This window comes from Carcharodon carcharias, chromosome 8 (genome assembly GCF_017639515.1).
Source record: "Carcharodon carcharias isolate sCarCar2 chromosome 8, sCarCar2.pri, whole genome shotgun sequence".
NCBI lineage: Eukaryota > Metazoa > Chordata > Chondrichthyes > Lamniformes > Lamnidae > Carcharodon > Carcharodon carcharias.
In genome coordinates, this window is record NC_054474.1 from 87,633,804 (window position 1) to 87,657,417 (window position 23,614).

Consider the following 23,614-nt stretch of genomic DNA (forward strand, 5'->3'; position numbering starts at 1 on the left):
AATGTTTCAAAATCACCATTTGATGTATGTTATATCATTATAAAAAGAATTAGGGACTATATTGTTATGCGCATGTATACCTAAGTATCCTGGGTGCCACATCATTCACTACTGTGCTACAGCCAGTGTACCCAGCTAACAATGTATTGTTCCACAGCACATGAGATTTGAGAAATATATTTGATGTCAACATCCTGTATCTGTGTAAAATAATGTTATTGTTTCCAAACTTCCAGGAGTTAATACATAACAATGCACATGAATCAGAGCCAGTGGCACTTATTTTTACATTTGTATCTCTTCTGAGGGGTGGGTGAGAGATGGAGCCCCTATCATTTGAGAATAGTAGTTTTTTTCTCTCCTCTTCCAGCCACAGAGACATGTGGTAGAAACGTGTTTTGGATTTGATGAAGAATCAATGGATTCGGAAACATCCTCCTTGGCTTCCTACAGAACAGACAGGACACCAGCAACACCAGAGGATGATTTGAATGAAGTGAGTAAATGACATAACTCAATAGAAGTTGTTAGTGCCAAAGAGTGAAAGAAATGTTGATTTTAAAGTTTACAGCAATTGTACATATGATGGTAATAGGAGGCTACTGAAATGCAAGAAGAGTGACACTGAGTAGTGCAAACACAAATAAAGCAAACTGAGCTGGTCTGGAATTTCTTTTCTTTTTTGGTAAATCAATAATCTTTCTAAGTAACACATTTAGCTAATATTGTATATTGATGCAAAATCTGAGGATTGGAGGCACAATGAATTTCAGTTCAATGCCCATTCACCTCTAGAACACTGATCAATCTGATGAATTGAAAGTGTCCTTCCTCTGCTGCCTGTGAGCAATCTACATGAGGTGAGTTACGTTCAATTCAGTTCTAGGAAGCACAAGCTGATACTTTCAGAAGAGCTAAAACAGTCAGGATGGGAAATGGGAGAACCTCACACCAATGTTATAGGGATTGTTCCTTTGGGGAGTGTTGCGTTGTGATTATGTTTTAAGGCTTGTTGCTATAGAGCAAACTTTACTCTTCATCTGGTGCTTATTGTACATGCTTAGAATCACTTAATAGAAAAGTATAGACTTTTCATCCAACCCATACTATTCCTAAATTGGAAGTGCTTAAAGCTGACACATTGACACCTCCTTGTTTCAATGCAAAGAAACATTTATCTAAAAAGAGAAAAATTTGTCCCATTTAATTCAGAACTTTTAATAATTAATGCCTACTTGTTACAAATATAAATAGCTGAATATTGTTTATAAGTATGTATTCTAGCAGCAAATAAGGAATAAGGCCCATTGAAAATAAGTAAATCATCATTACTTAAATGGCTAAATGTCCAATGGCTACACTCAGGTGGGATTCTGTCATTTCTTCCACTTTGTTTCATATTTTTTATGCTAGTAGTATTTACAATAAAGAGCATAAAGGCTAACAGATGGATAAAAACATGTTACACACCATCAGCTTTGGATCAGACTACCACAGTAGGGTTCAAGGAGTTTGTGAGGATGTGTAAACTTTGACAATATGTGACCTTTTTGAAAATTCTCCCCTGTTATTTTTAAATTCTCCATACTATAAACTAATGATATGATTTCCTAGTAGGAAACAGATATATTTCTTTTGATAAATGTGCAGTGCCCGACTGATTATATATGTTGATTGCACCAAGATCATTAACCTTGCGGTTAATGCATCAGTGTCAGTAGGAGAGTGGCCTGGGTGTGATACTGAAGAGTTTCAAATTGAACAAAAGTCCCGCTCTGCAGACCACAGTATCTACTCTGAAGTGAGTTCAAGGCTTTGATCCCCTTTGGAATTCAGGTGATTCTTGTGGTTCACAATCCCATCTGAATCTATGAAAGGAATCTTTGAAGTCTTCCATCACATGGGACACTATCAATTTGATCCTCATAACATAGGATTTATTACTTTATCAAGGTGAGTAAATGTTTGATTTATAACAGTGAACTGTGTTCAGAGGGTTACATAGAGCAATCCAAACTCAAGGGTCCAACTAAATGACAAGTTATCTGTTTCTGAACTGTTTGACCAGATACCTGCTTTACAGTCCCACTGCTAATCATCTGGTGAATTTCCATGCAATTACTACTAGCTGTTCATTATTCTCCACATGATGTATACCTTGCAAGTGAATTCAGATAAATTCAAACTTCTGATTCAAATTTGAATGCCTTGAAGCGGAACCTGAACTCATAACATTGCTGACCTTTGTAATAGCACTGAGTGAATGTTAGGCTATAAATTATAGAGCAGTTTTGTTGATGTGGAAGAGAATAGGTAATTATTGCCACCATTTTGAGTTATGTAGAAACACTAATGGAAAGCTACCACAAACCTGCCAGTTTGCTTTTCAATCCCAAGACCCGCATTCGACACGTACAGATTTAACATATGCATGTTCATTGGTATGGCAGTTTAGTAAGTTGTGTTACTGAACAAGTAATTGCGAGGCCTGGGGAAATAATCCAGAGATTGAGAGTTTAAATTCTACAGTGGCAGTCTGAGTATTTGAATTCAGTTTTAAAAATTTTAAAATAAAGAGCAGCTATTGGTAAAAGTGACCATGAAGCTGATGGATTGCTACTTAAAACTCAGCTGCTCCACTAATGTCCTTTAGGGAAGGAAGGGAAACTCCTCTCCGTACACCCTCTGACTTATATATGACCAATGTAGTTGATTGCTCTCTGAAATGGCCAAGCAGGTCAACCAGCTGTTAGCAATGATGATAAATGTCAGTCTTACCAGCGCGAAAGGTGTACCTCTCGCCATTTTGATTTTGTATAAATACATCCAAGCCATGAGGCCACTTCACCATCCAATTATGCCAACCAGATCTGTACAAACACGTGGATCCCCAGCAGACAGATCAGTTAACTCCTTAGTTACACTGATGTTTTTATATTTTGCTGAATTTTCATCCTGTCATGGTGGAAGATGTCATTTTTTTGTGGATTGGAATATGGAGACACAACTGACCAAGCACAGGAAATCATGAGAGCAATGGAACAAAAATGAGGAGGAATAAAATAAAAAGTGGACTTCCTTGCATACTTCTCAGTGACTGGATACCGAGTAACAACTACAACAACATTGCAAGCAGCTCACTTGCTGTCAGCAGGAAAATAATGTGTTGTTGAAGGGATCCAAGCACAATGATGGAAATAAAGATGTTAAATGGGACAAGTGGTTTAAAAGTAGTTCCTCTGTACTTCAGTGTTGTGGTTGGAATGAACTCTGTTTGGCTTCCTCTCACTGCACTTCCTGTGGATAATTTAATTGCCATTTAACTTTGATCAGGTCCCAAAACTTGTAACACTGCAGAAAGCCGGTGCCGAATATATTATTAATCCTTTCCAGCAATAGAAAAGAAAACGGGCCAAGTTGTAAAGCTGTGAAGTCATCATCGTCCATTTTTTGCCTGTGATATATATTAAAATGATCCTCACTGGCTGTACTTATGATGCTGTGGTTACACAGCCAATCTCAACTGCAACATTGCAAGTGTACTCATCATGGATAGTTTGCAAATGCAAAGCAGTACAGCAAGCACAGTCCATCAATGAGTGAGGGAGGAGAGCTTTGGAGGATGGATGTAACTTGGAGAATAGAACTCTCTATATATGTCCCTATCAAGTGTTCCCAGATCAGAGGCAGACTCAAGTTTCCAACAATGGCTTCAGAAACTCACAGGGAGTTTTAGATTATGAGGTTAGGAAAGTTCCCCAGGGCAGAATTTTCTGCCTGTCAGGCGGGTGGAGCGGGAACAGGTGCAGGCGGGCGCAGACCCGATTGCCGCCTAAGATCGGGTCCACGCTGCCATTTTATGTGTGCGGGCCAATTAAGATCCGCCCAGTGTGAATTGCAGCTCCCGAGGACAGTGGGAGTGGGCGGGCGGCGGTGGGACTGCAGTGATCGCAGGGTCCAATGGTGACCCGGCAGCCTGTTTTAAAAAGCTGCTGCAGCCTTTCAAAGGCTGTGAATCATGGCCAGTGGAAGGGCTCCCCAGAGCGCTGCTGGTGACCAGACCAGGTAGGAGTGTAGGGCAGGAGGCACTGTGCCCCTCGTTTTTCAGACGATTGCCTTGCTGCCCTCCTCAAGGAGGCGGCAGCACAGTGGGAGGTCCTCGTACCCCAGGACGAGAGGAGGAGGCCCCCCCACCCCCCTGCACCCCAGCCCCCCCACCACATGACCAAGCATGCCTGGGAGTTGGTGGCAGTGATCGTGAACTCCCACAACGTCATGCAACGCACCTGGATCCAGTGCCACAAGCGCTTCAACAACCTCTTGCGCTCAGGAAGGGTGAATACCATGTTGACATTGGTCACAACCCAGCAGGTAGGCTTTCCCCCCTGGCAGCCCCACACACACTCCTCAAGTCTGAGTGAAGTGACTGCATTGAATCACTGACAGCATTTGTCCCTCACTGGGTGGGCCTGGAGATATTGCCCATGCCAAGGTCACCCTGAGAGGGTGGTAAAGAGATAGGTTCTGCACCTGCAGCATGTGGTACACTGAGACCCACATCACTGTTTTGGGAACAACCTGGAGGAGCTGCACCTAGGCGCAATGCTGGAACAATAGGGCATGTCAAAGTCAGGATGATGAGATGCTGGGAGGGGAGCTTCAAGGTGGCGTTGGCACCAATTGATCTGCTGCCCTTTGTGCTCCACATGCTTGCACCTCCTTGCTATGGAAGGTTAGACTGTGTGGTGTCATATGTGATGTAGGCAGCAATTGGCTAGGGAGGGGGTGGTTGGCGGCGGTGGGAGAGGTGGGGGTGAGTCTGGCATCTTTGTGTGCGTGTTCGGCAGCAGCGGGGTGAGGAGGCACTGGAACCCTGCAATGTCCCACTCTGGTTGGGGTGGGCCGTCCGTGAAGAGAACCAGGTACAAGTAGCATTAATCAATGCTCTTCTCTCCTTTTCAGGAGAAGAATGTACATAATGCTGCCGAGTGGGTGGCGATATTTACCCGGTTCGAGCAGGAGTACCTAGATCTGGTGAGGTGCCATGCGTTCTCCCAACAGCCATGGCAGTGCTGAATGTTCAGTGATTAAAGTTTGCAACATGGCTTGACCGTTGCTTAGGGAAGGATGAGTGCTCAATGATCTGGGGGACAGGGATGCACATTGACGTTGTCTGATCAAATGTCCTTTTTCCTTCCTTTCAGCATCATCGGAGCAGGGCTGGGAGGAGGAGCAGCAGGAGCTCCCTCTCACACCTGAAGACCCTGAAGTCTTGGACTCACTAGCGTCACAACACCTCTGCCAGGCAGGTACCAGCGCAGCTACTAGCACCTTGGTGGGAATTCGATCATCGGCTAGTGTCCCGGGGCACAATGGTGAGGGCACTTCGCAGTCGCTGGAGGAACTGGCAGTGACAGAGAGTGCCCATGGCGCCTGCAGTTGGAGGACTGCTGGAGACCAGGCACATGCTCAGTCAGTGACTGATAATGTGCCTATGGAGTTGCCCGTGATGCAGCAAACGCAGGAGATGTGGCAGGGTGTGCTGGAGCATCTGGTGGAGATACATGAGGCTATGCTTGGCTCGATGTCTGTGGTGGAGGAGTCCACGTGGACCATTGCTGATGCAATGAGCCTCATGGCCGAGTGCCATGCCTCCCCCATGGAGAGAGTGGTGACTCTCGTGGAGACGCTCCTCCAGGAGACCCATCAGGGCATCCTGGGGATGCACATGGACCAGCAAGCCCTCACATCGGCATTGACCTCAGCTGGTCAGTGCCAGTGTGGGAGATGGCCTGGGCACCATGTTTCTCAGCTCGGTGCCCATTCATCCATGGTGAGCATGGGGGCCCGAAGCAACCTCACATCGGTGCAGCAGCTGCCTGTCGTCTCTGTGGGCTCCTCTCAGGGTGCTCCATATGAGGGCGACAGCCCGTCTGCCAGTGACTGTTGCATCCGATGAGACTGCGATAACTGGATAACTGGCAGCTCCCTCCCAGGCGGGGCCAGCACAGGCTCCACGGGCCAGAGGACGGTCGCCAAGGTCATCGAGGCCATCAGGACAGCAGAGTGAGCAGGCTGGCTCAGATGCCACTCCCAGTGAGGGGGAAGCACCAAGACGTAGCACCCAAAAGCATAAACATAAGGCACCTTAGGCACACCATGGGTTTATCACTGGTGCTTTTGTGTTGGCCTGCAATGAGGTTTTTATGAGTTGGTGTGATGTTTAACACCTTGGTAATTTTATTTTCTTAGGTTCCTTTTGTTATACCATTAAATTCAGACATGTCACCATAGTTGAGGGTGCCTCATTTCTTCTGCAGGTGGATGGTTACCAGTAGTGTTATGAGTGATTTGTGTGACATTCAGCTTTATTGACAAGGCCGTTATTTAATGTTCATATCCAGGCAGATTTAGCACTCAGGAATAGAGTATGGAGCCTGCAGCCCAGGCTTGTGCTGGAGGTCCATATGTGGTGTGCTAGCTGAAGGTTCATTGGATTAAAGCCTCCCGGGTGTCCTTGCCTCCCTGGAGTATGCCTGGGTCAGCATCTACCCCCTCAGCATTTCCCTGTGTGCTCATCCTCAGACTCACTGCTGGAGTCATCATGTACAGCTGCATCTATTGCATCTACATCTTCTTCGTCTACAGTGTCGCCCCTTTCCAGCGCAAGATTGTGGAGAGCGCAGCATGCAACCACTATCAGCGACAGATGATCTGGGGGGTACTGGAGTGTGTCCCCTGAACAGTCCAGGCATCGGAAGCGCATTTTCAGAAGACTGATGGCTCTCCCCACCGCAGCCCTTGTGGAGGCATGGCTCCTATTATACTGCTGCTCAGCTTCTGTTCTTGGATGGTGGTGAGGCGTCATGAGCCACCTACTGAGGGAATAGCCCCTTTGAGAGCACTGAAGAGCCCCGGCACATGGGAGTGTCTGATGATGTAGGCATTGTGGTAGCTGCCTGGGTACCTTGCACAGGCTTGTAAAATCAGCATCCTGCGATCACGCACTATCTGCACGTTCATGGAGTGGAAGCCTTTCCTGTTGACAAAGGCACTGGGCTCACCTCCTGGTACCTTGATGGCCACATGTGTGCAGTCTATTGCACCCTGGACAAGGGGGAAGCCAGCAATGGCTGCGAAGCCACTGACTCACTGTGTCTGGCTTGCCTGGTAATGGATGAAGGTCAGTGCATGCCTAAACAGAGCGTCTGAAACCTGCTTGACACAAGTGTGGACAGCTGATTGGGAGACACAGCAAAGATCACCCACCGAGCCCTGGAAGGAGCCAGAGGCATAGAAGTTGTGGGCAGCTGCGACCTTTGGAGCCACTGGCATGGGCTGTCCACCCAAACAGTTAGCGGAGATCTTAGGCCCAACATCTGACAGATATAGTTGACTGTATCCCTTGAGAGACAGAGCCACCTTCCTCACTGCACCTCAGACATATTGAGGTAAAAGCAAAAAACTGCGGATGCTGGAAATCCAAAACAAAAACAAAAATACCTGGAAAAACTCAGCAAGTCTGGCAGCATCTGTGAAGGGGAGCACAGTTAACGTTTCGAGTCCGAATGACCCTTCAACAGAATATTGAGGTAGCTGCTTCGCCACCTATAAACCCTGGCAGCAGGATAGTGGTGTCTTCTGCAGCCCCTTCTGCCTTGGACTACCTCTTGGCCCTGCACCCCTTGTGCCTCTCCTCCCAAAGGTGCCTCCCCTGGAAGCTGAATATGCATGCCTGGCCTCCTCCCCCTTCTAACCCTCCCTTCCTCTTAGAGGAGGTGCCTCCAGTTGAGAGTTTAACTCCCACTCCCAGGCTAAGGGAAGGCTTCCTGAAACCTGCAGGCCCCAAAATGATTCTTCACTGCAGAATGCTGACCTGAAGGTTGAGAGTCCTGTCCAAGCAGCTGGTATGCATTTTGAAGTATTTCAGCTCACTTAGGCAAGTATCAGTAACTTTCCAAATCAAATATTTGACAGAGCACACTTGCGACCCCACTGAGCCCTCTTATCCTGCTGTGGATGAGGTTTATACAAATATCTCCTACCCACCTGCCTGTTACGCCTGCGCGACGACCCGAAGATCACATGGTCCCTGAAAAATCATCCTCACTTGGTGCCTCAAGGGCCTTAAGTGGCCCGTTAATTAATGGCAGACGCGCATCAGAGATCATTGTGCGCTTGCCCGACGTCACCACCTGTCATTTTACGTGTCGGCTTGCAGGTCCCGCCCCCGGACGCCAACGGGAAAATCCTGTACCAAAGGTGAACACTCCCAGGTTGGGGGTGGGGTGGTGTTGGGAATTGCATCCTGGACAAATATTAAGCTGACTGGCTGTGCACCTTTGCTCTCTTCTCTCTGAGTTACCAGCTCGTAGGAAGCCTGTCCCTCCACCTTTTTGCACACTCATTGACTCATCAGTAGAACAGTCAATTAAACTGTCTGCCTCTCCTTTTGCTTCTGCTGTTCTCACACCAAATCAGGGCTGAATAGGCTTAGTGGATTTTGGATGAGAATTTGACTCTTTCTGCAGACACCCTGTTCCATAATTGTGTAGTCTGGCAACTTGCAAATCAAGATCTGGGGAGCAAAAGGAAAGTTGCATATTTCAAACCTAGAACCAGTCAGAATTAGAAGGCAGATAAGGAAAATTTAATAGTCTGATAATGAGGATAGCATGTCATTATCATATTATTTTTCTTGTTCTTGAGAAGGCTTTTGTAGTTAGTTGATTAAGGTGAGAAGTGATTGCTCTTTATGTTGGTTTGCTGACTGTAATAAAGCAAGGTAACAATTCGAATGTACAATTTTTCAGTCCGCATTTGGAAAGAATGGAGAACTTCACATGAGGCCATATGTTAAAGACATGATATCTAGTTCCAATCATAAGGCAGTACTATTGTCCCACCCTTAGGTTACACTATCATGTCACTAGATGCTGGGCAGTATGGACACACCTCTGAACACATGGTACTAACAGGAATGGCCAAGACCACTGTACCTAATGAATATCTAAGACAGGCCCAAAACTTATAAATCTTCCAGAAATAATAGCATGTCCACCATTGCATGTCTGCATTTACCACAGGTAGCTGCTTATATCTAGGAAACTGTGAAAACCATTTGCTATTTCCATTGAAGTCCATTACAAAGGTACTATTTGTAATGCATTAAGTCACCTCCTATTTCAGGCAGACTTTTTCATGTTGTTTCCCTTTCTTCCCCTGTCAATTTAGCCCTCTCCCATTCATATGGAGAATGAGTCAACTTTGTAAGCTTCCAAGAAGTGAAGTAGCTCCATTTACCTAGAACTTTAATGGCACCCTTGGTCCTGCAGTTGAAGTCAGAAGCAGAGTTGTAGATATGTGTCCCTGTACTCCAAAGAGTAGCCCTGAACAAGCAATTGGCTGGAACTGTGGCTTTTAGAATCATTGATTTTCATCACAGAAGAAGGCCATTCAGCCCATCATGCCTGTGCCAGCCCTGAAAGAGCTATATGATTATTCTCACTCCCTTACTCTTTTTTTCTCATAGCCTGCAAGTTTGTCCTCTTTAAATATATATCCACTTTCCTTTTCAAAATTGTTAATTAATCTGCTTCCACTACCCTTTCAAAAGGTGGATTCCAGATCCCAACAACTTGCTGTATATAAAAATGTTTCCTTCTCTTTCCACCACCCCCTCACCCCTTCCCACCACCCCCTCACCCCTTCCCACCACCCCCTCACCCCTTCCCCACTCCTAAAGTTTTTGCCAATTATCTTAAACTAGGATGCTCCAGTTACTGACCCTGCTGCTAATGGAAATAGTTTCTCTCTACCTACTCTCCCTGTTCTTCCCTTCTCTAATCAAGAGATAATTAGGCTATAGAATTGTACCTCTAAATTAGTCCCACTGTTTTGTTGCAGTTAGTTGCACAGTCTCCGCCTGCCTTTCAACTACTTGTTATGCTGTTCACCATCTATAGGAGCAGATCGCATAAACAACAATGCATCTGCTATAATTTGTGTGAACCACGGATCTGACATATTTCCTGTCATTTGTACCATAGCAATAATGGACGGTAGGAACACTAGACAAACAGTTTCAGCTTCCCCAAATAATGCTGGCAATGTTACCGGGGCCTACAGCTAGTGACTTGCCCCAAGGCCACACTGGGATGCTTAATGAAGGAATCTAGGATCCTACCTAATAGATTGTCCACTTGTGCCCGGTATGCTACTGTTGTATCCCTGTTGTATCCTAGGTTCTAATTTATGCATAGTGCTAATCTCTGAGCAGCAACAATGGTAAAAATTAATACAGTGCCTTCTTCCCCGCTCTCTTCTCCTCCTCCTCTTCCTACTCTGGGAAGGGTGAGGTGGCCTTTCCTCCTCTTTTGGTTCCTCTGGGGGGAACCAGATGGATCTTGATGCAGTGGTAAAGGGAGGGTTAGTTTGCAACACATGTGGCTACTGCAGGAGGATGTATGTAATGAGACCATATGGAGCTCATGAGTAAGGGTACGTTTGGAGGAATTATAGATCGGAATTAGTTGCGGATATGGAAGGAAGCTGAAATGGCTGCATACCTCAAGTTGAGATGTCTCTTGCTCTGCCTATGGCCATGGGCCACTCCCATCTCGATTATTGTCAGCATTGCCTCCTCAACAGGAGTGATCTCATGGTAGGTCCACCTGGTACTTGTGTGCTGTTATGGAAGAGAAAGAATAGTGATTGAGACTGAAGATGCACTCATTCACAATCACTCACCCACTACCTGTCACTGATAGTAAAGGAAGGGAGGCATACTTGAGCCAGTGAATACTTAGTGCTTCTGTCCCCACAGACAGCCATTTTTTGAATGGAGTTATAGAATCATAGGATCTTACAGTGTACAAAGAGGTTATTTGGCCCACTGGAGGCTCTTTGAACAAACCATCCAATTATCCACTCCCCTGCTCTTTTCTCAAAGTCTTTTTCCTTTTGGAGCATATATCTAATTCCTTCTTGAAAGGTTCTAATGAACCTGCTTCCACCGCCCTTGCAGGTAGTGTATTCCAGATTATTATAACACATTGCTTAAAAAAAGCCTCTTCACCTCCCACTTGGTACCAATTATCTTAAATGCATATCCTTTGGCTATTGACTCTCTTGTCAGTGAAAACAGTTTCTCCTCAGGTACTCTAACAAAACTTCCCTAATTATGAACACGCCTATTAAATCTCCACTTCCTTTGCTCTAAGGAGAACAAAACCAACTTCTCTAATCTCTCCATAGAACTTAAGTCCCTCATCCCTGAGAACAAGTTGAGTGAATTTTGAGAGAAAATATCACCCAAATTGGGCCAAATTTATATGTTCACTAAATTAAATCTAATGAGCTCTATTATGGTTGTGGCAAATTTTGAATTTGCTTCAGCTCTAGCACTTGATAAGAACAGCTAATACTTTTTCCACTTACTGTGTGTTCTCATCTGAGTCCTACTGTTGAAGTCTTTATCTTCCATTATCATCAACAGTTTTTCCTTTATCATTGCGAACCATTGCTACTAGCAGCTTTGGTGTTTGACATCACATTATGAAATAAGGCCGCGTTATTGACACTGGACCAAGTTTCCGTTGTGAATACTTTTAGTGGAAAAGAGTGTGCTTTCTTCAACTGGGTTGTAATGCTCCTGTGTATTTTATACAATCCTGTGTATTGATTGCTGCCCTATCTTTAGTGGTGCCCTTGTCAATGTGAAAAAAGATTAAACAATCACTGATGCAGCCACAGTCAGCCAGACTTGTTTGGATTTGAGCCAATCTTAAACAGTACTGAACGGGGTCAGTCCCAGGCACTGAAAGCAGAAATGTCTTTCCCAGGAGCTGATTTTAATATGGTATTATTGAAGACTGAGAAATAGACCTTCAAAAAATTAGAACTGAAAAAATTGTAAGCTTACAATAACTACTTGGAGCTAAAATGGGAACCCCTCCCCCTCTTCTTCCCTGTCATTCCCTATTTCCCTTTCTCCTTTCCCTTCCCTTATTCCCCCTCTTCCTCACACCTACCCTCTATCTTCTCTTTCTCTTCTCTCCCTCACCCACCCACTTCCACCCTCTGTCTCTCTGTCACTCTTTCCCGCCTTCCCTAACTTGCTCTTTCTCTTTATCTCTTTGCTGCAGAATTGAACAGAAGGTAGAGATCACAGTATGACACACATTCCTGTTAGCTGTTAATTCCACCTACAGTTTTACTGCTTGGCATTTACAAGTAAAGCACTTTTTTTATTTGTGTTTGGGGAGAAAGGTTCAGAATAATGTTATTAAGTCGCCTTACTTATTTTTCTATGGTGGTTCCTCATGTCTAGGAAGCCATCTCATACTGCTTTAAGGAGACACAATGGACATCAAGTAATGGAAAAAGGGAGAATAGAGGTGGAGAGGAAGGGAATGTAAAGAAAGGTTTTGACAAAGAGGTGATGAGACAGCATGAGCTGGGGAGGAAGATTCATAGGACAGGAGCATAATGGCTGCATCAGTGAATCATAATCAGTGGCAGAGTACAGGGAGTATGGGACAAGGAGTAAGCTGACCTTTCCCATCCCTAACTTTTAAACCTTCTCTAGCCTACAACCCTCCAAGATATCTGCACTCCTCCAATTCTGCCCTCTTGAGCATTCCCGATTTTCATTTCTCCACCATTGATGGCAGTGCCTTCAGTTGCCCGGGCCCTACACTCTGGAATTCCCTCTCTAAATCTCTCGATCTCACTTTTCTCCTTTAAGCCGCCGCAAGAACATCATTGTGGAACGTATAAAGTTCAATAAATGTACCCAGAGACACAGGGAAAGCATTGACGCATTTATTAATGATTTGTACCAATTAGCAGAAGATTGTGAAAGTAACCTGAAAGAGGGACTGATTCATGACAGAATCATTGCTGGAGTAATGGGTGATGCATTATCAGATAACTTGTAGTCCCAAGAAGCTTGGCACAGAACTGATCAGTAATAAGAGAGAGAGAGAGACAGAGAGAGAGAGAGATCAAATTGTAAAGTTACAGAAACAGTTGAATTCGTCAGACATGAAAAAGAGAAAATAGAGACAAGGAGACACGTGGAAAGCAATTAATGGCAGCAGCCAATACTAGCTGTTGCTGGTGCAGAAGAAAAAGGCATGGACATGGGAATTGCTGCAGAAAGATGGGGCATTTTCAGGCAGTATGTTGCAGTAGAAAAAATGGGCAGGATACTCGAAAAGAAAAAAGTTTTAAAAGGAAACATGTCATAATGTTGAAGATTCACAAGATATTGAGGTTCTTTTCTTAGCAGAGATTATAGAAGTAAGAGGAAACTATTGGAGTGTAGGTGCTCACAGGGCACACTTTAAATTAGATACAGGAGCAACAGTTTCAGTTCTATCAGCCACTGAACCATGGTTATACAAGAGGGCTATTCCACCATCCTGCAAAGCCAGCCGGAGACATTTGCAGGGACTCCCAGGGGAGCAGGGGAATTGCCAATTGGAAGCTTAAACTTCTCGGGAAATTCCCACGTAGGTTCGTGCATCAGGACTTCCACAGGTTCCTGACGCACATCTTCAGTCATACATTCAGTCATCCAGTCTTTGACGATTCGGAGACCGGAAGATTTGGCCCACTGTTACGTTTTTGCATTCACTCTTTATTGAATGTTCATGTTAGTATCCAGTGTTGTACTCACCCCTCTGTAGAACATGTTTGAACTTGCAGGCTCAGTTGACGTTCCTCCTTCTCTGCACTGTAAAGGACATTGTCTGAGATTACACTCAACAGGGATAATTGAAATGTTGCAGGTGAACTCAAAGTCCTGTAAGGACTCTGCCAGCCATCACCCTGAGATGGACACACATGTGGTCAGTACTGACCCCACCCAGAGTCCGCACCACACCCAGGACAATAGGCCCTTCCCACTTTCCTCCTCCTCGCCCCGACTTCACTCCACATCACCCCTCTCCCACCACCACTGCCTCACTTTTGCCGGTCCTGAGTCTCCAGATGAGCTGCCATCCTCTTGCTCCCCTCTCATGTGCTTCAGAGCTCAACAAGGAAAACTGCTAACCTCAACACAAAGCCATTTGTTACATACCGCCTTTAAACAGATGTGAACCAGGTGCTAAGCAATTCTCGTGTGTTGCTGACTTCATCATGAAGGTTGGACATAATTACAAAAAGCTTTAATATAATGAGTATTCATGGCATGCACATGTATTATAAGTAAGAACCCACCATGTGAGACCCGATCTGCCACAAACACGTTGTTGAGTTCTCCTGTAAGTTTGAGCCCGCCATCTGAAAAGTGAAATTTCAGCTCCCGCCTAATTAAGTCACCCTGCCCGCCACTTTACCAGCTATAAAATGCTTGCTATGTTTGAGGAGCACTGCATTATCCTGACTGCTCACCATTATATAGGGAAGACAGAAGTGATTTTCAGGTCCATGCTGAAATGCTTTGACATGTGCATGAACTGGAAATGCCATTGCTTCTTGAACTGCCATTCTACTTTTGGCTGAGATGTTAAACCACTGTCCCATCTGCACCTCAACTAGATGTAAAAGATTCCACGACACTATTTGAAGAATAGTGTGTCCTGTGTCCTGGTCAACGTTTATCCCTCAAACGCCATTACCAGAACAAATGCTCTGGTTATTTTATTTCATTGCTGTTTAAGGGATGTTGCTGTGCAAATTAGCTGTCGTATTTCATACATTGCAACAGTGGCTACACTTCAAAAAGTACTTACGTATGTTTACATAGGATATAAGGCACAGAAACAGGTGATTTGGCATTACCAGTCCATGCCAGTGTTTATGATTCACTCAAGCCTGCTCTTGCTGAACCTCATCTAAACCTCAACCCTCGATTCCCTTCTTGCTCATATTGTTGTCTAGCCGTCTCTTAAATGCATTGTTATTCACTACAACCACTCCCTGTGGTTGGAAGTTCCATGTTCTCACCGTTCTTTGGGTAAAGAAGTTTCTTCTGAATTCCCTATTGGATTTCTTGATGATTATCTTATAATGATGGCCTCTAGTTATGCTCTTCCTCACAAATGGAAATATTCTCTCTCTATCCACTCTATCAAATCCTTTCATAATTTTAAACACCTCTCTATTAGGATATCCTTTAGCCGCCTTTCTCAGGAGAAAAGAGACCCAGCCTGTTCATCCTTTTCCTGAGATGTATCCCCACACATTTCTGGTATTATCTTTATAAATCTTCTCTGCACCCTCTCCAGTGCCTCTATATCCTTTTTATAATATGGCAAACAAACTGCATGCTGTACAGTATTCTGAAGTGTTAGCTTACCAAAGTTTGGTACAAGTTCAGCATAAATTCCCTACTTTTCAATTCAATTCTTCTAAAAATAAACCCTATTGCTTGGTTTGCTTTTTATGCCCTTGCTAACCTGTGGCTCAACTTTTGGTGTAATAATTGATGCATTTATACTCCAAGATCCTTTTGTTCCTCCACTCCACCTAAATTTGGACCCTCCAGGTAATACGTGACCTCGCTATTCTTTCTAGCAAAATGAACTACCCCACATTTACCTGTGTTGAACTTCATTTACCGATTATCTGCTGATTCTGCAAGTTTATTAATGTCTTCCTATAATTTGTTGCAGTCCTCCTCAGTACTGACCAACCACCTACGCCATCCCATGCCCCCCAATTTGGCGGCCTCTGCAAATTTAGAAATGGGATTTTGATTTCAAAGTCTAAAACATTAATGTAAATTGTGAACTGATCTTTTTGGAACACCATTTCCCATCTTCTGCCACTCTGAATAATGATCCTTTACTCCCACTTCCTGCGTTTTGTCTTGAAGCCAACTAGCAATCCATTCTGTCACTTGTTCCCTAACTCTGCATTCTCTGATCTTATTCATTAGTCTATTATGGGGCACTTCATTGAAGGTGTTTTGAAAGTCCAGATAAATGACATTTGATGTGTTCTCACCGTCTACTCTCCCTGTTACCTCCTTAAAAAAAAACAATAAGTTTGACCAAGTAGGATTTTCCCTTTTGAATCCTTGCTGACTATTCATTATTTTATTTTTTGTTTGTAGATGTTCTTCTATTCTTTTAGGATTACCTTTTAATAAGGATTTCATTATTTTTCCTACCACTGAAGTTGAGCTGACTGGTTTATAATTGGCAGATGGGATATAACGTGGGAAAACATGAAGTTGCTCACTTTGGCAAGAAGAATAAAAAAGCAGGATATTACTTAACTGGAAAACGACTGCAGAATTCCAAGCTGCAGAGGGACCTAGGTGTTCTCGTGCATGAGTCACAAAAAATTAGAATGCAGATATAGCAAGTAATTAAGAAGGCTAATGGAATGCTATCCTTTATTATGAGAGGAATTGAACATAAAAATAAGGATGTTATGCTTCAGTTATATAGGGCATTGGTGAGACTGCATCTCAAATGCTGTGTGAAGTTTTTGGTCTCCTTATTTAAGGCAGGATGTAAGTGCATTGGAGGTGGTTCAGAGGAGGTTTACTAGATTGATACCTGAAATAAGCAGGTAGTTTTATGAGGATGGGTTGGACAGGCTGGGCTTGTTTCCACTGGAGTTTAGAAGGGTGAGGGGTGACTTGATTAAAATATATAAGATCCTGAACGGTATTGATAAGGTGGACATCGAAAGGATGTTTTCTCTTGTGGGTAAGTCCAGATCTAGGGGCACTGCTTTAAAATTATGGGTAGCCCTTATAGGACAAAGATTAGGAGAATTTCTTTCTGAGGGTTTTGCGGCTTTGGAAGGTAGTGGAAATGGATGTTGAAATGAATATTTTTAAGGCAGGGTTAGAAAGTTTCTTGATAGGCAAAAGAAATAAAGGTTATCGGGATAGATGGGAAAGTTGAACTCAAAACACAAATAGATCAGCCACGATCTTATTGAATGGTGGAGCAGGCTCGAGGGGCTGAATGGCCTACTTGTGCTCCTAATCGTATGTTTGTAATTCCCTGGGCATGTTCTTCTCCCCCTTCTTAAATATAGATACTCCGTTAGCTATTCATCAGTACTCTGGCATTGCAGCTTTTCCTAAGGAATTGTTAAATATGTAAGTAATGCCTCTCCTGTCTTTTCTCTAGATTCTTTTAAATTGCATTGTTGCAATCCACTTGGAGCAGGGGTTTTATCCTCTTTTTGAGGTTGATTAGTTTATTCAATACATCCCTACTTTATTGCACTTATTTCATTGTTCATCTTATCATCCAATGTCATGTCCTCATGTTCTATTTCCCTGGTAAATACTGAAGGTTTAAAATGCTTTGGGACATCCTGAGGTGATGAAAAGTGCAATAAAAATACAAATTATTCTTCTGCCTATTGATTGAAAACTGTGAAGACAGTAGCTGTGTTTGCAATATTGTAATATTGCTAATGGTTTTGCATTATTAAAATACGGATATGAACACTTGAGCCTTACTGAGGATGTAAATAGGATCTAAAGTGGACGTAACCTTTGCTGTTCTATTTCAATGATAAAGCTTAGACTATGAAAGTATTGTGGGCAGTTGATTCTAATTGGGCCAAACTGGAGTGTCATCTTCCTCAGCCCTTTATTTTCCTTGCTGACTGTTGACCTTTGCCCTATCTCATATCAGATTGCAATATTTCCCTGCTTCCTCTGATTTCCCATCATTCTGAGTACATTATTCTTCTGAAATTAGTCAAATATTGTTTGCTGCTTAATTTGAGTAGCCAATGACACATATGTCCAGGACATGCAGAATCTCAATCAATACGATAGTATTAAATGCCACAGGCACCTCAGCTCTTCTTCTTCTGATCTTCACTGTTTAAATATGCACGCATACTCAAATAGAATAAATAGAATTGAAAAGAAGTATTCATTTTCCAAAGAGACACATTTCAGACTTTCAGATAAATGCTGCACCAGCTATTTATTTTATGGGCAGGAATAGAATAGTCATTCCCAGTTTCCCACCAGCCAGGCAGTGTTATCTTCCCTACATCCTTTTGTTCTCTTATTAATCACAGGTTTGTGCCCCATCTGCTGTCACTGTCTTCATTAACTATTAGTTATAGAGCTGATGGACTCCTATCTAAAGGTGGGAATCAACATTACCATGTCATAAATCATCAGTTATTGCCATATATCTTATCACACTTTGAACACCTGAAATAATGAATCTATGCAGCATGTTTATATATATTCAACATCTCAATAGGAAATCTTTTTGTCACCTTGCAGTTTTTCTTTTCCAGAGCTCTCTGTGATTGTATGTGCTTAAGGGAATGGCCTGGATGAGTTTACATTATTTATTTGCCATCTGCAAATGGACAGCAAGATACAAACGTAGGAAGCAAGGCAGCTTATCTCTGGACTTAGTAGATAGCTCGCTCATTATGTTAACTCTGCAAATAAATCCACACATAAGCGAATCACTTAGACAGTCTCAGGCCTGTACATTGCCTAATAAGTTAAATAATCTCAGGCTATGTTTTCCTTCTGGGAAGCTGTCGGATGGCTGATTTTTGTGATTTTGTTAGGTTTTCAGCCTTCCCCTTTTATATCCTTGTATCTTCCTTGCAGACTTTCATGAGACCGAGAACATTTCCTCCAAAATGTCTGCAAATTGGTGTCTCCAGAATGAATTCACCCCATTTTCATGCATTATTACCATCCCAACCCATTGCCAGTAGATGTTGTTGCAGATGTTGTATATAATAAGAACGGGGTGGAGATGGAAGGGGTTATTCTTACCAATTACTTTTATACAAATAGTTCCACATCAGGCTTTACAGGCTGACATTTCTATGACCTGAGAAAGTGAAACAGCAATTGCAGTCAGTCAGAATCTGTGGAGAGATTAGATCATTTAACTATCAGGGCATAGAGCATCTCATCAAAACTGAACATAATATAGGATGAACAAATGGATTTGGTAGTGTAGTAGTTATGCTACTTGACCAGCAACCTGGAGACTTGAACTGATAAACTAGAGAACCTGAGTTTAAATCCTACCCAATATGCCTATGAAGCCAAAAACAAAAAATTGCGGATGCTGGAAATCCAAAACAAAGACAGAATTATCTGGAAAAACTCAGCAGGTCTGGCAGCATTGGCAGAGAAGAAAAGAGTTGACGTTTCGAGTCCTCATAGGGTCATGAGGACTCGAAACGTCAACTCTTTTCTTCTCCGCCGATGCTGCCAAACCTGCTGAGTTTTTCCAGGTAATTCTGTTTATGTTTTGCCTATGAAGCTATTGGACTGCTGTAAAAAGCCAATTGGTTCACTCATGTCCTTTAGGGAAGAAAATCTGCCATCCTTACTTAAACTGACCAAGACTTGATTCCAGCTCCACAATGATGTGCTGGACTCATAACTGGCCTTTTAAATGTCACTACCTTTTTGAATAAATTCCAGCCTTAACAGCAATGTTCACATCTTAAGAATGAATTAGTAAAAAGTTTTAAATCATTTTAATTAAATTAGAATGGGGAGAAGGGAGAGAGGTTTCTAATGATGAAGTGTACATTCAGTAACCTTTAAACTACCTTGAAGAAAAGCAGGATGACTGAGATAATCTTGATTTTCATGCAGCATGCTATTCTGAAACATGAAGTACCAAAAATATCCTGTTATATAATATATGAAGTGAGGCGAGCATGTTTCATTTAGGGAACAGTGATCATAATATCATCAGGTTCAGGATATAGTTATAGAAAAGATCAAGGAGTATTCTAGCATAAAATATTTGATGTGAGGTTAGCTCGTTTCAGTGAGCTAAAGAGAAATCAGTCCTAGGTGGATTGGAATCAAAAATTGACAGGCATAACAGGAACTGAACAATGGGTGATCTGCAAAGAGGAATTAAGATACAGAGAAGACACATTCCCAAAACAAAGGAGGGGTATCCAAAGCTGAAGCTTTCTGGATGATTAAAATGAAACTGTAAAAGGAGACTTATGACAAATGTATGGTTCATAATATTATAGAGAACCAAGCTGAATCCAGAAAGTAGCTAGCATAAAAGAAACCCAAATGTCTTTTATGAATATATAAATAGTAAAAATGAAAGGAATATGGCAGATTTAGGAACAAAAATGAAATTATAGGCTGCATTCTATGATGGGGAGGTGGATGACTCCCCCCTCCGCACCCCCAACCCAGAAGGAAAATCAACTGGAAGCCGACTCGCTCCATAATACACTGTGGGTGGGCTAAATTGGCTAACAGTAGGACATCCGCCCCCCTAACTGAGGTGGAGGTCATACCCTTGGGAGCTGCCAGATAATTGGATTGGCTGGCAGCTCCAGCAATCCTGACCGTGCCAAGAGCTCAGTAGTGGCTGCTGCTGGGACTGCAACCAGTCTCAAGAAGAAGGCCCAATCAATGCCAGAGTGAAGTAAGTCTGGGGTATTGGACGGGGAGGGTTTGGCCAGCTTAGGGAGGGGGCCAAAAGGTTGGAGATGGTGACTTTTGGAGAGAAGGTAGGAAGGAAGGGGGTTACTATCTTAGGGGAGGCTTCACCTGATGCGCAAAGGGGACCCTCCAAAGATAGTCCCCTCCCCTTCCTTCCTACCCATTAAAAAAATTTTTAAAAAAAGAGTTGCCCACTCCCACCCGCCTGCCCACGCCAACCATATTATGGCGTGGGCAGCATATTATCAAGATCATTTGGCTTGTTAACAAACTCAACAGACCTTTAAATTCTTATTTACATATGATGGGTGGGCTGCTGATTTTGGCACATGCCCACCTCCCGTGCTATAGGGATGAGTTCAGGATGGGTGGGAAAGTGGTGGACTGGGCACTTGCCCTATTTTACGTGCCCCCCCACTGAAAACACACCCAGCGAAGGCATGTAAATTCCAGCCCTACATTGTGGAAGCAGAGGGCATACGGCTGAGACACTAAATGAATTTTTTGCAGCATCTGTCTTCAGTGGAGAAGAGAATACTGCCAATATAGCAGTAAATAAGAGTGAAATAGCAATATTGTTAGGCTAAAAATAGATAGAGTGCAGTACACAAAGTAGAAAAGTCATCTTGTCTGGTTGGAATGCATCCTAGGTTACTGAGAGAAACAGGGTCAAAATCTCTTTAATTAAGGGGCTGGAGATTTGCAAATGTTATAGCGCTGTTTGAAAAAAGGAGAGGGATATACCCAGCATTTACAGACTGATCAGCCTAATGACAGTGGTGAGGAAACATTTAGATAGAATAGTCAGTGGCAAAACTAATTGACACTTGTAAATAAATGAAAGTCAGCACAGATATTTTAAAGTCCAAGCTATTTTACCAAATTGATTTGGTTCTTTGATGAAGTACTGAAGAGTATTGATGATGGTGATGTAGTCAGTATTGTGTATATGGACTTACAAAAGATATTTGACAAAGTACCACATAATAGACTTGTAGGCAAGACTCAAGCCCCTAAATTAATGGAACAGAGGCAACATGGATGCAAAATTGACTGAGGGAAGGAAAACAAAAAACAATAAAATGGTTCTGGTGAAGAGTCATACGGACTCGAAACGTTGGGTGTGTTCCTCTCCGCAGATGCTGTCAGACCTACTGCGTTTTTCCAGGTATTTTTGTTTTTGTGTCGGATTTCCAGCGTCCGCAGTTTTTTGCTTTTAATAATAAAATGGTGTTTACAGATTGGAGGGGATTATACAGTGTTGATGTTAAGACCATTGCTCTTTATGATGCATATTAATAATTTGGACATGGTCATGCAGGGCATAATTTCAAAGTTTGCTTGAAAGTTGGAAACGCTGAAGAGGATAGTAACAAACTTGAGGAGGATAAAGACAGACTCTAGAGGCTGAATTCTTTCGTCGGTGAGAAGGAGGCAGGGCCCGTTCGCTGAAGTAAAAATGATGCGGGATGACGTTGGGGGGAATCCCTGACGTCATCCCGCCCCATTTAAATTTTCAGGAAGGCGGAGGGCACAGCCAGATCAGCTGTCCGCCTGCCGACCTGTCAATGGCCAATTGAGGCCATTGACGGGATAATTAAAACAATTAAAGGCCCTGCCCGCCCAACCTTAAGATTGGCGGGCAGGCAAGGAGACCTGGAGGGCTTCTGAAGAAACATGAAACCTCATCCACTGGCGGGATGAGGTTTCATGTCGGTTTTAAAAAAGTTTATTAAAGTTTTTGTGCAATTTATTAACATGTCCCATCTCGTGTGACATTTTCACATGAGGGGGACATGTTAATGATTTTTTTTATTTTTCTATTTTTAAAGTTTGAAATCCTTTCAGCGAACTCCCTGAGGCAGCACTTAGTCTCAGGGAGATGTACGCTGTTTCGTGTGCATGCGTGAAAGAGTGCACCCTCGTTTTTGGGGAATCCTCCCCCGCCTGCCCACCCAACAGGCAAAAGATTCAGCCCTAGAAATGGGTAGATACATGGCAGATGAAGTTTAATGCAAAGAAGTGTGAGGTAATTTATTTTTGGCAGGAGAATGAGGAGAGACAATATAAATGAAATGGTACAGTTTTGGAGGGGGTACATAAACAGAGAGACCTCGGGGTAAGTGTACACAAACTTTGAAGGTAACAGGGCAAATCCAGAATGCCATTAGAAATGCACATGTAACTAAGGAGATATGCTTCCAGCGGCAGAAGGGTCGGTAACCAGAAGACTTGGATTTAAGTTGATTAGTAAAGAACCGAAGGTGACTTGAGGAATCATTTTGTACACAGCAGCTGGAATTTTCCCAGTCCCGTGGAAGGCAGCTTTTGAGGCCTGGGGGCTGGGAATTTTAGGATTGTAAGTGATGGGCTGGCACCCGCCTCCTCGCACTTTTCTTAGAAGTGGGAGTAGCTTTCAGTAACTTTCAAAAGACGATTAGATAAATAATTACAAGTATTTTATAATTATTTACAGGTATAGAAAATACCCACAGATCAAGAGGCAATGAGGAGGGAAATGGAACAAAGTAGATAGTTCTTTCAAAGAGATGGCACAGCATGATGGACTGAATGGCCTCTTGTGCTGAATCATTCTGAGATTCTATGATAGAATAGAAGCATAAATAGACTGGTACTGATTTTATCTTCCTAAAATATGGGGGAATCCCAGGATAAACAGAATATAAGGAATATTGTGCATGAAGCACCCGGTCTATGTTATTAGTGTAAAATGCAAAATGTTTACTTCCTTTAACTGATTTTTTCCAATATGCATTTGAGTTTAAAGGTCATCATGTGCAAGAGGTTAACTCACTTTTTGTTCACAATAAGAGTCTGGCAGCTGAAGAATCTGAGCTCCGTTTCAGACAATTAACGAGGGAATATCAAGCACTCCAGAGGGCTTATGCACTACTTCAGGAGCAGACGGGAGGTATCCTAGACGCAGAACGGGAGGCAAAGGTGATTATTAAATAATAGGTTAAGATAACCAGTATGGTTAAAATGCTGAATTGGTAATATAGCTCTTTGAAAATGTATAATATTGTGGTAAGCACTGGTCTTCACCCCTGCAACAAACATGTCAGATTGTGGAATGAAATGCTGCTCAGGCTGATTGAAGGGTCAGTCCCACTCCAGTTCCTACACAGCACAGAAGCATACCTAAGTTGACAGTCCTCCTCATAGAGGTCACAGGATAGTTGATGT

At 43.1% G+C, this 23,614-nt stretch overlaps 1 protein-coding gene and 1 long non-coding RNA gene across 11 annotated transcripts in view; one reads left to right on the forward strand and one right to left on the reverse strand.

Moving 5' to 3' along the window:
- Positions 1–23,614, forward strand: part of LOC121281137 (janus kinase and microtubule-interacting protein 2-like) — a 294,067-nt gene that overhangs the window by 183,795 nt on the left and 86,658 nt on the right. For all 6 annotated transcript variants that reach the window (XR_005943821.1, XM_041193858.1, XM_041193856.1 and 3 more), the window contains 2 exons: positions 371–496; positions 23,240–23,368. Coding sequence is in view for 5 of the 6 variants with exons in the window: in XM_041193858.1 (XP_041049792.1) it covers positions 371–496; positions 23,240–23,368 (255 nt within the window). In the remaining variant the exon portion in view is untranslated. The remainder of the gene's footprint in view (positions 1–370; positions 497–23,239; positions 23,369–23,614) is intronic.
- LOC121281139 overlaps positions 1–23,614 on the reverse strand; it is a 66,205-nt gene that overhangs the window by 35,154 nt on the left and 7,437 nt on the right. For 3 of the 5 annotated variants that reach the window (XR_005943825.1, XR_005943824.1, XR_005943823.1), the window contains exons 2-4: positions 23,223–23,344; positions 18,746–18,840; positions 10,569–10,687 (exon numbers count right to left, since the gene is read on the reverse strand). This is a non-coding gene — a long non-coding RNA (uncharacterized LOC121281139). Of the gene's footprint in view, positions 1–263; positions 448–8,440; positions 8,579–10,568; positions 10,688–18,745; positions 18,841–23,222; positions 23,345–23,614 lie in introns of those variants that run through there. The other 2 variants (XR_005943822.1, XR_005943826.1) reach the window with 2 other exon arrangements.